The sequence below is a fragment of the Salarias fasciatus genome (assembly GCF_902148845.1).
Source record: "Salarias fasciatus chromosome 7 unlocalized genomic scaffold, fSalaFa1.1 super_scaffold_4, whole genome shotgun sequence".
In the NCBI taxonomy this organism is placed as follows: domain Eukaryota; kingdom Metazoa; phylum Chordata; class Actinopteri; order Blenniiformes; family Blenniidae; genus Salarias; species Salarias fasciatus.
The window spans coordinates 6,815,257-6,828,944 of NW_021941229.1; the positions used below are offsets into that span (position 1 = coordinate 6,815,257).

The window sequence follows — 13,688 nt, forward strand, 5'->3', positions numbered from 1 at the left end:
AAGAGCCGGAAAATCCACCTGCTGCAGCTTCACCATTGATCTGCGCAACTAATGAAATCAGACGCCCTCTGCGCCGAGCGCCTTTGTAGCAATTGATTCGTCCTTGCTAATGAAATATTGAATTGATCCGCGCCGTTTATTTATTCCCGTCTTGTCTGTGTCCGTCCTCTGGTCTCCTCACGTTTTCCGCCCTCAGATCTGATCAAGGGCCGGCTGTACTGGGTGGACTCCAAGCTGCACATGCTGTGCAGCGTCGACCTGAACGGAGACAACAGGAAGAAGGTGCTCCAGTCGGCCGAATTCCTGGCTCACCCCTTCGCTCTCACCGTCTTCGAGGTAAGCCAAACGCTTTTTACTCCATTTTAACTTTGCTTATTTAGCTGCTGATTAAGCAAATAGAATGAAACACACACACACCGGCGGTAGAAAAGAGTGGAGATTTATGGAGTTAATCATCTAATTTGCCATTTAAAGTATGGGGCCATTTTTGCATAATACGGGACCTTTAGAGAACATTAGAAAAATAATTTGTGTCTCCAGGATCCCTGGAGCTGAAATGACAGGAACCTCTGCTCAAGTCATACCAGCTTTAGATATTTACCTTTTATGGCAGCTGTGTTCTGTGTGTTGGGTCACTGCAGTCTCCACTCATTTGTAGTTTCAGTCGCTATCGTTTAATTCTTAGTTACTGCTCAGAGGGACTAACTACACCGTTTTGTGGTACAGAGTGGGATTATATAACAGGATAAATTGGGATTAGAAATACTTCAGCGGGTTAATCCAACTAATTCACCTAATATGAATGGTAAAAAATTAAATGTACATAGATATTCTCATAGTTTTGGTTCCCCCCCCTTGTCTGTGCTGTGAAGTGTGTGTACTGGAGTTCTTGTGAGCCGTGTTAAATATTAAGCATTAGCAGCGCAGTCCGCTCTGTTCAAATCTGGACCGGTTCTTTATTTGGACAGACTTTCACTTGCGATCCTTCTGGATCGCAGAATCCGACATGCTGAGCTCCCTCTTTTCCAAACACCCACTCGTGCAGCTGCCGCCACGCGGTCGCTCCGGCACTCAGTCATTCACATGCAAATGCTCCGCGGCGCGATTCAGGGCCGTACGGCTTTAACCTGAAGCGCTTTCTGCAGATGTTCAAGTCGTTCCCATTGGGGTTTACGTTCTCAGATATGCAGCCCACATGTGGAAAATTCGAGCCCCATTTACATAAATAAATGAACAAAATGTGGCGCTGATGATGGAATAAAGCGACAGAGGCCTCCAGCAGAGCTGTGACTCAGGAAATCTCAGAAACTGTAGGTTCAGATGATATTTATAGGGGAAAATCTTTTATTTTGGAAGCTCAACCGGCAGTAATGAATTAAAAAAATGTGGGGAAAAGTTTCAGAGTCTCTGTACTTTTCTTCTCCTCGATGCAGGATCGAGTCTTCTGGACGGACGGGGAGAACCAAGCCATCTACGGCGCGAACAAGTTCACCGGGTTGGACGTGGTGACGCTGGCCAGCAACCTGAACGACCCGCAGGACATCATCGTGTACCACGAGCTGATTCAGCTGTCAGGTGAGCACCGGTCGGGGAGCGGAGCGGAGCGGAAACGAGCAGACAGGCGAACAGCGAAGCCCGCTGAGGTGGAAAATGTTCTCCCTCATCAGAGTCCTGCAGGCCCGGCGGCGGCGGCGGCCAATCACAGCCGAGTCTCCGTTTAACACCACAGCTGCTGCTGAAAGTTCACAGCAGATAATAAAGAGAAAATCGGTCAAAAGTTTTAATTACTCACGATCGGGGTTCAGGGAGTTCGAGGCGTTTCCCGTCGTCATGCTGTCAGCTCGAAACCAGCAGACGGAGCATCGAGCATGAGGCTTTCAAACCCAAAGATTATCTTTACTAAAGCAGCGTTCATTTGCTTCATACAAGCCAAACTTCATCCCAAAACTTTATCCCAAAAGACAACTTTACTGGAACACTGCCTCGGCACCACGGTTGGGGTGGTTTCATTCTGACGACAACCAACAGCACACGAGTAGCCCAACATGCTAACGATGGCATTTTCAGTGTTTTTGCCATTTCCATGTTGACGGACGTGGTTTTCAAAATGTTGGCTGAATTATTTTAATTTATTTGATTCAAACTAATCGGTTCAACAGTACAAAACTTTTTTTCATTTGCTTCAATAAAAGGAGCAGAAAGAAGAATTAACTCCTCTGCTCTGAACCCTTTATGTAATGTAATCATGTTCTGCAATCACAACACCAGAACAAAAGCAAACGTCATTAAACATTGGGAACAGACATCAGACTTTTACAAAGAACGTCTTGATAATACAAAAATAAAATCAAACGGTCTGATTGTCCTGCAGCCACTCTCTCTTAACAGTTTTATTTGGTATCACAGTTGTTCTTTGTCTTTTAATAATAACCCGGATTGTATTATTTTTTCAATCTGGTGTGTGAGTCACATTCTTCTGATTCATTGACTACATTGTTCCAAAACTTTCCTGGGGAAAAAACAAAAAAAAAAGACGACCGTCCACTTGAAGTGCTGTGTAAACGGGGCTTTGGTGCATGAAGGCATGACTCATGTGAAATGACCTGCACATGTGAGCTTTTTAAAGAAAATAAAATAATGAAATGATGGCATGGTTAGGATGAAGGTATTTTCATTGATGCTGACTGGTGCAAAACGTACTGGTGTTTAGAAGAGCTGCCTCACACTGTAGCGTTGATGCCAAGGCTACTTCACCTGCGTCTTTCACTGCTGCATCACTGACGCCTCAGCTCAGGCCTGTTATGTCCCCATCATAAACACCGTGGTCTCCTGAGAAGATGTAAATTTGAGTTTTCTTCATATCTTCCCTTGAGCAATGTGTTTCATAACCCTGCTTTACAGCGTTGATCAGCGTACACGTCAGGGCCATTTAAAGGCTCCTAAATTCTGTGCGAAGACCTGAAGCCATGGAAATGTCCGTGTCTGGGTTCAAGCTGTGAGCATCATGTACAAACATCTGGCTTAATTGACTGCTTGAATGTCAATCCAATTAGGAACACACATTGGCACACACTGTGTAACAATCAGTAAGGTAGTATCCATCAATTATTCTGTAATTTTGACCTTTTTCAATGTAATAAAGCCAAGAATGCAATAACTATCCAATAGTGTAATAATATATTTGATCCTGTGTCATAACATTTTACATTTTGCCAATAATGTAAAACTCATTACATGATGGAAGTATCAGTTTGAGAAAAGAACCAAAATGGAATGACTGTCAATGAATAATGTACAAATGAGGCTGTTTTTATTGGAAGCTTTTTTTGTGTTTTTTTTTTTTTTTTTGTCACATTCGTTGCCGCATTCAAATCGTTTTCCTTTTTAATACACCACAGTGAATCTTTTTCCAAAAAAAAAAACCAAAAAAACTCATAAATGGTGACATTCAGATATAAAGGTATAAATCCAAAATGTTTAATTCCAGTATCCAGTGAAAGCTTTCATGAAGCGAGTACCTCAGACTTTAGTGTCTTTTCTTCTTTTTGACCGTTTCCTGCTCAATCTAATGGTTTAATTTAAAAGGAGAAAATGGCCTGAAGTGTCGTAAATCTGTGTGTGAACGTCAAAACCAATCAGACCTATTGCCTCTCCCTTGCAGGAACCAACTGGTGCACGGAAAAAGGTCCAAACGGAGGCTGCAGCTACATGTGTTTACCTGCACCGCAAATCAACAAACACTCCCCCAAGTACACCTGCGTGTGTCCCGAAGGCCAGGAGCTGGCTGCAGACAGCTTCCGCTGCAGACCCGGTGAGTCGCGCTCTTCTTTTTCAGACATAGAAGTCCAGACGAAACCACCAAAAACACAGTCTGTGAACTGCAGGCAGAGACAAAGGCTTTAGTCACAGACTTATGACATTGCAGTGTGTCAAATATACATTAACGGTGTGAAATGACTCTTCTATTGCTGTAAAATTATGGTGAGATCCATCAAATTCCAATATTTCATCATTTCATGCAAAATGTTCATTTAGAATTTTTACGGCGGCGTCCCGTCTCAGTGTGGGGAAAAGGGAAATGAAGCACTTCACAAGCGGGGAAAGAACAGCTGGGGGGCGATTTGTAGTCAGTTGGGTTACTTGGAAACACTGAAAGGTTTAAAAAATGATTTTTAGAGAGGCAGAGTCTCTGAGCAGTCTGTGCCTCTAACTTTGGAATTAGAATTGTACAATGGATAGAAATCTCATAAGATGCTTATGAGTCTGGTCCAAGACTATTTGAACAGAAGGCTGCACATCAGTCCATGTGAAATATTAATATTTTCTAAGATCTTTTTTCCTCGTTTTTCTTGCATTTGCTTCGTATTTTACCTGATTAAAGCAAACATGATTTTGTAGAGTTTAAACTCTTTGAGGATCTCTTAGAACTTTTACAGTAGATATACGTTTGCTGATATGACGGATAATTTGAATAAAACTAATTAAATCCTACATGGGAATCTTACCTGGACTCTACATTTTATCCATTGATCAGCAGAAAAACTGGCCTGAAGTCATTTCTTGTGTTCCATTTCATACTTTTTGAATTCCTCTATAAAATGCTAGTATTTAAATACCAGTGTTAAAAATCAGAGTTTAAAAAAACCTCAAGTGTCACGAGTCTCAAGACAAAAAACAAGTCTTAAAGATGAAGGAAGCATTTTAATAAGTGGAGAACATTTCAAGAATCTTGTATTGAAAAAGTAATGACACTGCTAGTTTTCTTTTTAAAAAAAAAACCCAACTTTTCCGAGCTTCCAACTGAGAAACGAACCAGACTTCAGCTCCAGATTTGGCTCATTAGCTCCCAAGTACAGAAAACATCGTTCATATGAGGTTATGAATTAAATCCCAACTGGTCCGTCAGGAGGAATCTGGCTTTAAGACGAGCTTATTGCTCGGTGAAATCAAAGCCTTGCTTCCTGTTTGCTGTTTAAATGGAGCTCGTCTCATTTCATCAGCAGCTCTGTGCGTTACGCCGCGTGATAAAATATGCAAATGCGGAGTGGGCAGACTGTAGAAACCAAAGCTAATGTGGCTGAGGAGGATGCAGTGACATGGAAATGAGTCGATAGCACTCGTCATTCATGTGAGCGATGTAAACGGTAGTGAGGATGATGTGAATATCATTTTAAGCACATTACATTTTTCAGTAATGTGTGCACTGTTGTCATTTAAACAGACACCCAGAACACAACAGAAGTTTCCCTTTTTCTCTGAAACGTTGTGTAAATGGGGCTTTGAACTGAGGCCTGTGTTGATTTAGCTTCAGAAACACACACTTCAGAATGTCTCTTTAAACACACTCCAGAGGCAGCAGCAGGAAAAGTGGAGAAAATCCTTTAAAACGCAGAGATCGGAACTCTTGAAGTCACAGCACTCCTGAAGCTCGTCTTGGTCTCCATCAGGAGTGTCAAACACATTTCAGTTCAGGAGCCGCAAACAGCCCAGTTTCACCGTGAGACCGGTGAAATAGTGCCACAAAAACCTTCAGTATTGAACTTCAAGGTTTTCTTTGTTGTGACACAGTGTATGTGATGAAAACATTTTCACAAAACAAGACGGTTATCACAGAAAATCACTGAAACTCCACATGAAGCCAGTTTTAGGGAAGCATTCTGATGCAGTGAAATGTCCAAAAAATCTGAAGCCAGATCAGAGCCTCTTGCAGACCGGTTTTGACTCACGGACCACTCGTTTGTTGTACTGAGTGGTTTGAAGTCAGGAGGTTGTGGTGCAGGTGTGTCATTGTGGCCTCTTGAAATTTTCATGCACCGGTCCAAACATTTTGTTTCTTTTTTCATGAAGCTTCATCTCCACCTTAAAACAGTATTTTTCGTATCTCGTTCTGGTTCAGTTTGTCCCAGAGAAGGTGTTTAGAGTCTGTCAGTGTGCTGAAGATGCCAGGAACACCCTGTTCTTTGAGGTCCTCCTTTGTTCTGCTGCATTTCGCTGTAGTGACGCGGAAAATACACGTGACACTGATGCGATGAATATTGGGTGAAGTGGAAACATGAGGAGAAACTGAGAAGTTTCGACTTAAATAGACACTACTGAAGTAGAAGCTTTTGTTTGTTTTCTCTGAGAACAGCGGCCACACTGTGGCTCGCATTGGGACCCGTTAATCCATCAACACAGAAGATCCTTGTGTGTTAATTTGACGGCGGTCTTGTGCTTTAACCCCGGAACATTTAATCTGACTGCGCTGCCATTTTTAAATCCGTTTCCTCTTAAAGAACAGATCGAGATGAGCAGTGATCAGAGTGAGTCGAGCCGTTTCCTCCAGGCTCAGCTGGCTTCCACGACTTGCTTCACTCTGCTCCTCAGCAGCGCGAGTGTGTCTCCCTGCTGTGTGTGTGTTCCCTCCGAGTGTGTATCCACTGAGCCAGCTGTCTGTGTGCGTTACACGTCTGACAGCCAAACAGTCGCTGAGTCAGTCGGCGGCGCCGTGCAGCTTTTCTGCGCCTCTGTGGCAAGTCTCAACACCCTCCTCCTCCTCCTCCTCCGTCTCATCTCTGCAGCGATTGAGGTCGAGCCTCCTCTCGCTCCTCAGAGCTCGAACCTCTGGCTCACGTTCCCCCTGCTGAGCCGAAGCTCTCGTCTGAGGCGTCTCTCACTGACAGGCCGCCGAGTTGGATTTGACGGTTCGCGCTGCGACGGCTGCACGGACGCAGCATCCGTGTGTGTCTGTTGTGTCGTCTGGTGTCTCTGTGCGTGTTGATCCGCTGCCAGATGAGAGGGAAGCTGGTCCGGTCGGAGTGAGAGCTCCGGGAAGGACTGTCAGGTTCCTCTGCCAGACGGGTTCAAAGTGTTGTCAGTACATACAGTAGTTGTACAACTGAGACTTGAGAAAGCGCGAAACTTTCCTTCCACTTCGGGGGTCTGTTTACACCACAACGGTGGAAAACGCTGTTTTGTGTGGTTTCAACACAAAAACTTAAAAACTATATCTTTTTCAGGAAGAGAGTAACATCAGGAAAAGGAATGGTAAGAAATCAAAAGTATGATGGATGAATAAAGAGAAACTCTCCATCTCTTCAGAATAAAATCCACTGGATTCCAGTGCTCCGAATCAAATATTGTTCTGAATTTTCTTGGCTTATTTGATTGCAGTGAAGCTTCGGAGCACCAGAGGTGACAAGGCGAGGTGTTTTATGTAATTGGACTGGTTAAACCGCAGCGCTGCCCTTCTTTTTTTTTTATTTCTCCCCACTTTGGTGGGAAAAAGGTTGCTTAGAAACTCCGTCCTCTCTCTTTTACAGTAGTTTTTTTTTTTCTTCTTCCCTCCTTTTGTCTTTAGCCGTCCAGCTCCTTTGCAGACGCTCCCATCGAAGGAGCTTTTCATCCCAGAAGCAGCAGCAGCATCATCACACACAGGAGCCCGACAGCTGAATTCTCCTCACATTCTCCCCTAATTGGGCTCGAGCTGCAGAGCGAGACACTGGTGTACACAAAGTACCAGAGCATCTCCCTGACAACTCCGGGCGCCCAGAGTCTTCCTAGTTAGCTTGTTCACTTTCTTAAAGCCTCGTCTTTGGCCCCTCTTCTTTTCTAAAGTGAGCTTTGACAGCTTATGAAGCCCGCTTTTATCTTATTCCCACAATTCAGTTTCTTGCTGCACGTCAGTGAAGTTTGTCGACTTCTTTCAGTGTCTTATTACAGATGTGGCTCCAGCTTAGAGAAACCAGTCTTCAAACTTTACCTTTTTGCTCCTTAATGCTCGTTTAAGCACGACTTTCTGATTCTAATCTTAAATCACGTCTGAAGATGTGAAGATGCTAAACTTTCATTGTGTTTTTGGCGTCCGTTTGATGCTCGGAGCGACTGAAAGGTCAAGTGTTGGTGGAACTTTTTGAAAATGCTCCGTCTCTATGGAAACGGACGAAACACCGAGAAAGTGTTTTGTTTCAGTGAAACGACTGTGTGAAAACATCGTCGAAGTAACATTAAAACCCTGCTTTCACTCCCAGCTCTTGATGAATGTGCTCCTGACCTGCAGAAGTCTCTCATATGCATCGTGCATCAGGGAGAGACGGACTGTGGCGGCACGTCCGTCGCCCCGCCCGCTCCTCGCCGGCCCTGCAGCCTGACTCACCTCCTCACAGCCTGTTTAGGAGTCTGGATTCGCCTCCAGGCTCTTTACGGCCCCAGCAGCGGCTGAATGCATCAGCCATACTGCCAAGCTGTGTGGTTTCCTTCTTTCCTGCTGCAGATACTTTAAAGTAGGCGTGACCGTGAGCGCAGTGCAGTCCGGAGCATGAGAACACATATATGAACTTTTGTGCTCTCCTGCTGTGTGAATGAAGAGGCGGGGGTTAAAGGAGGAGGCCCGTCACTCGCTGAATGCTCCTCCACCTTCCTCCCACTTGGGCTGAAGCCAAAGCCCTGGTTGCTCTTTACTAAACCACCAGCTAACATATTTATCCCATTTTCCAGCCGCGGCGGCCGGCCTGAATAGGCACTGTGGAGCATTGTGCGGCCGCAGCTTTGACCGGCCCTAATCTTGTTAGCGAGGAGAAAGTAATAATAAGCAATGCTCCTCACTTCAGGCAGGAACCCCAAACTAGCACCGAGGGATTCATCGAGCTGCCTTCAGACGCAGCCGGGGAGCGTTTTCCTTCAGGCAGAATGATTTCAGGCTGAATTGCTGCAGTTTTCAAGGATTTTTTTTTTTTTTGGCTCCGTTGAGGCTCTGCTCAGCTTTTTAAAGTTATCGTTCATCAACTCCAACAATAATAGTTTTTGCTTGAGGGTGGGATAAGACTGTATCCTAGTTAGTCTGGAGTAGGCCTGACAATAAGGATTACTGTCACATCAGTCCTTTGAGTTACGCAGCATTTAAACTCAACTCTGTGGAGTTTTAAGGTAATTAAGATTCTCCATAAGGATAGTTACAGGAATAGATTCCATGTTGCAGCATTTACTTGGAAGCAATAATATTTTGTAGCTTGACTTACTCAAGCTCGTTTCTTGTGAAAGAATGATGAAGAATATGGAGAGAAACTGATAAGTCTCTTCTAGTAAACACACCTGAATGTGTTGTGGTACCTTGTCAGGAGTCGGTGTCTCTGCCTCCGTCGGCTCTGCTCATGAAATGAGTCTTTGTGCAGATCGATTAGGTAAACTGCCGGGGTGTGTGTGTGTGTGTGTAAAGGTGCTTTTGTGCGCCGTGCGCTGGTTTGTTAGGCGCTCATTCATCAGCTGCCTCCCTGCTAATCAGGCCTGCATCGACCCCCGCCCTCTGAGGATTCTCTCCTCCGAGCCGATCGGGACGTCCGGATCGATTCTGATCCGCGGTCGCCCCGACGCTCGCAGAGAAGTGTGTTCTGAGCGCGTTACAGCAGAACGGCGGCGTGGACGCCGTGAAGACGCAGCTTCGGCTGCACTTTCTCCTCTCTTCTGTTCTTCTTCTCGTCTAACAGCAGCTTTCATCCAGCCGTTTGTTTGCTCGGCTCGTCTCCTGAGATGTGGTCTATATTCAAAGAAGGCCCCGCTCGAATGTGCGGATTTAAAAAAAAAAAAAAAAAAAGTAGGACGACTCGCGATGTTTCTGTTGTCAAAAAGCATGACTCTGAGCTCTCTCTGTGCTCCAAAGGTTCCTCAAAGGATGCTGGGAAAGCGCTGGTGCAGCCGCCCTCAGGTAAAAACATGCACTGGTGTTTGGGGACTTCAGGCTGTTCTCCTCCCTCCATCTTGATTTGAGACGACTTTTTACATTTAAATCTTCTTCAGCTGCTCTCCCTTCAAAATACCGCAGATCCTTTACTGCATCTGTGCTGCTGGCTTCTGTCTGCTTTCCTCTTTCCTCTTGATGCACAATACAAATCACTGAATCACCTCTTCTAATGGAGAGATATTTAAATTAGCTCTGATACTCTCCAATGAACCGCTGTTGTTTGGATGAACTTATACAGTCCATATAGTGAGTCACATCAACCAGTGCAGCTTGTTTTTACGTTTCAGTTGAATTAACTTAATTCATTCATCAATAAAAACTGCTCCAATATAATAATACTGAACTAAAATATGTTTGACACCCCCGATTTAGAGGATAAGTTAATATTTACTAGGCCAATCTAACATTGTATTAATAAAAAAGATGATTGAAGGTGTCGGGTTTTGGCTTGCTGTGCTCCTTCGTCACTCAGCAGTAAAAATAAAAAGTGATTTGGTGTCATAGTAGGTCAGCCGAGCATCCTTATGTTCTGTTGTGGGAATTATTCCACGTTCAGAATGAGGCCACTCCAACAGCGAACCGTGTGAATGTGGAGCACAGAGCGATTTCAGCTTTTCACAGGGAAAAAAAAAACTGACATGTAGCTGAATATATTTAGTTTGAAATGAATCGGAGGTCAATTTCCTCAAGAAGCCACCGAATGAACTTAATCTGCTCTTAAAGATGAGTTCAAATCTGTTGACTGTTTTAGCTTCCATGTTGCTCCGATTCAGTCTCATTAGTTTAGGATGAAAGGGTGAGAATTTGACACAGATCTGTTCCCAGCTAGCTAAACTCATGACTTTACCTCTTGCTGCAGTACATAAGCACTTGCTTGTCCATCTTTTAGTGGTAAAATTATTAAAATAAACTGGTATTGTTGCTACAGATCACACAACACAAACTCATAATTATATTTGAATGTCAAACGGCCCATAAATGACTTGCGGACCATCTGTTGCCCATCTCTGCTCGAAACCGAATCCAGAACTGAATTTACTGAGTGGTTAAAATCATCCATAATCATCTTGTAATCATTTCCCACCTGTGTAAGAGATGAAGGTGAATTTATCTTCAAGTTGCTCAGAAAGCCTCTCTTCTCTGGTTTTAAGTGTAAAGTGATGGAAGAAAAAAAGTAAATTTTTGACAAGAATCAATATTCTGAATCAGACGTTGTAGTTTCTGCCTCTGGTTTGATCTCCAACCTGTTTTTGTTTGTCTCACATCTTTGCTCGGCCTCCTGCTGATTACTCTTGAAGGATTGAAGGGTCGCTTTGTGTTGGAGCCTTGTTCTCGTTCATGTAGCTTCAGCCTCAGTCGAGTCTTTGTTGCAGGTTTAATGTTTGTCACGCTGCTGGAATGTGATCAGATCTGAGACTGGGTTTTGTCTAATTTTAGGACAGGGTGTTCTTTGTGTTTGCAGGTCAAACGTTAGACTCACCTCGTTAAATGAATGAAGCAGCGCTGCTGATGAGAAGCATGAGGACTGACTCTGTGGCTTCTCTTTGACCTTTGGTTTTGTTTTTAAGATGTAAAATCTCTGGGGTCGTGTTTCCCTCTCCCAAGTCGGTTCCTTTCATATTCCAGATGCATTTGACTTGATGCTTGTGCAGCTTTGATTTCAGCTTCATGCTGAGTTCATGTGACTCCATGACTCGAGAGCAGCACCTAGTGGCAGAAAGCAGGAAGTGCCTCAAACCAGCCGGAGCCCCTCCGGGCCTGCTCAAGGTTCGCAGAGAAAATCAGACGTCTGGCTGAACCGTGGTGTCAGATTTGTGGAAGTCTGTGTGAAAACGAGAAGCAGCAGACATGTCGGGTCCTGAAGGAGCCGTGGTTTCAGTCTGCGGGTCTGAAACCCGACAGAGCCGAGCTCAGCAGCAGATCCGGACTGGGCAGTGAAAGAGCTGCTTTGAAAGACACTGTTGCACTGTGTTCTCACATGTTCCCTCATTAACATAAACACACACACACACACGCACACACACACACCAGATTTTACTTTGACCCAGAAATGTAGTTTAGCTTAACTAGTCTTAAGTATTGTTTATCTTCTTTCATTTTACTGATCTTGAATCTAATTTCACTGGACTGTGTTGTGAACACACGTCCTCAGGATGCTTTTAAACTTGCAAAGGAGAATAAAAACTACAAAAATGTAATAATTGATGTGCAAACATGACTGAGATGAATGGAAATGTCTAGAGGAAGCTATAATAACCCACAGAAAAGTAGTTTCTACTTAGAAAATAGCCATTACAGTCTTTATTGTTTATTCTCCCATCAGTTCTCTGCATATTTTCTACACAATACAAATAGACCAAAGTATGAAATCTCAGGACTTCATGGAATTTAGCCGTTTAGGATGGAGCTACATTCAGGCTACTCTAATGTAAAGAAAACCACCTTTGTGATTAAGATCTGTCTTTTCTACCTGGCTGTGAGACGATTTAAGCCTCCTGCAATATCTTAACGCTACTCTATATAGTTCCTTTACTCAGAGTGAGCTTCTAGAGCTGGGCAGGCAGGCGGAGCAGATGTGCAAAGAGGCGACAGTTTACTCTGTTAAAGGTTTTTAATGAATCGATGCAACTTATGAACATGTTTACAAGATGTTTTCAAAGGAAATCCTTCTATTAACGCCATCAATACCAGAAATGATTAAACACGTTCATCTTACAAAATAGACTGCAGCAGCTCACGGTCTCCAGACTGTTCCAGAACCGTGAGTCAGTAATGCAGAACACGTCGTTGAAAAAGAAGGTTGAATAGAGTGAATTTTAATCCCAGAGAGTCAGAAACTGGCCGGACTAATAAAATCAAATGCAAAACAGCACCAGAGTGTTGAAAGTGAATGTGAAATGGTGAGATGAAGGATGGAAGGTGGAAATGAAATGTTCCCAAAAGTCTTCAAGTGTTGCAGATAATGTCAAAACGATGGGTTGAGTCGCCATTTTAATGTTTACAGTGTCCTGTTCTGTGTGTAGCAGTGTTGCAGATAAGTGATGACATGGAGATAATGTTCAGATAAAGTGTTTGAATAAATGCTGAATATTGAGTCAAACTCAAGTCTAACTTGAGTCAAAATTTGTAAAAGAAATTCACATGAAGCTGAAAATAAACTGGAAAAGATCCAATTAAAACTTGTCAGTTTCTGCAATTTAAGGTGAAATATTGAACTTGCAAACAAAAAGGCTGGAATGTCTTTGAAATGGAAAAAAATTACTAACAGCATGAATTTAATTTATGTATCAGTTTTTATTCACAAAAGGCAGATTACATAGACACCATCATAGTGCAGCTGGACAGTAAAAAAACACAACCCCAATAGGATTGTGCCAGGAGAAGCAGCGTGCAAAGCAGCTAGAGACGACCACAGCGGAACCTAGCAACCGTTACCATGGCGATGGAAGCACTCTCAGCTGACTTTGATGTGTTTGGCTTTCATGTCTACTGTTTATCCAGCTGTATTGGATTCTGATGTCACTCTTTTATCGAGTCACCGGAGAAGCAGCAGCGAGTCACCGGAGAAGCAGCAGCGAGACAGAGAGCAGAGAAGAGTTAGAATCCAACAGAATCCAATCCAGAAAGTTCCATTTTGTCTGAGAAACACGTTTGAGATATGACAGAATATCAGCATCCGAAAGGTAGGGGAAAATTTACCAAGAACCCTCGCAGGTTTGAAGGAATTCCTCCGGAACTTTTAAGCATGCGCGCTCATATCGATGAGCTTCTCGCGACACTGAAAGAGCGCGAAATGACGATTCTGCAGTTGAAGAATGAACTGAGGGAGAGCACGCAGAAATCTGTGGATGTTCCTGAAGTTCAGAGGAAACAGCAGGAGAGTCAACACAGCTCAGACAAGTCAGTGGAGGAAGACCACAGGTTGACTGTAGTGTTGCAGGAGCAGAAAGAAAAGACGGACAGGGCAGAGGCA

General features: G+C 43.7%; 1 protein-coding gene across 2 annotated transcripts in view; it reads left to right on the forward strand.

Moving 5' to 3' along the window:
- The window catches only part of vldlr (very low density lipoprotein receptor), a 66,079-nt gene that overhangs the window by 45,319 nt on the left and 7,072 nt on the right, over nucleotides 1-13,688 (forward strand). The window contains exons 14-17 of one of the 2 annotated variants that reach the window (XM_030084697.1): nucleotides 197-336; nucleotides 1,434-1,575; nucleotides 3,662-3,811; nucleotides 9,635-9,679. In XM_030084697.1, the coding sequence (XP_029940557.1) occupies nucleotides 197-336; nucleotides 1,434-1,575; nucleotides 3,662-3,811; nucleotides 9,635-9,679 (477 nt within the window). The remainder of the gene's footprint in view (nucleotides 1-196; nucleotides 337-1,433; nucleotides 1,576-3,661; nucleotides 3,812-9,634; nucleotides 9,680-13,688) is intronic. The other variant, XM_030084698.1, reaches the window with a different exon arrangement.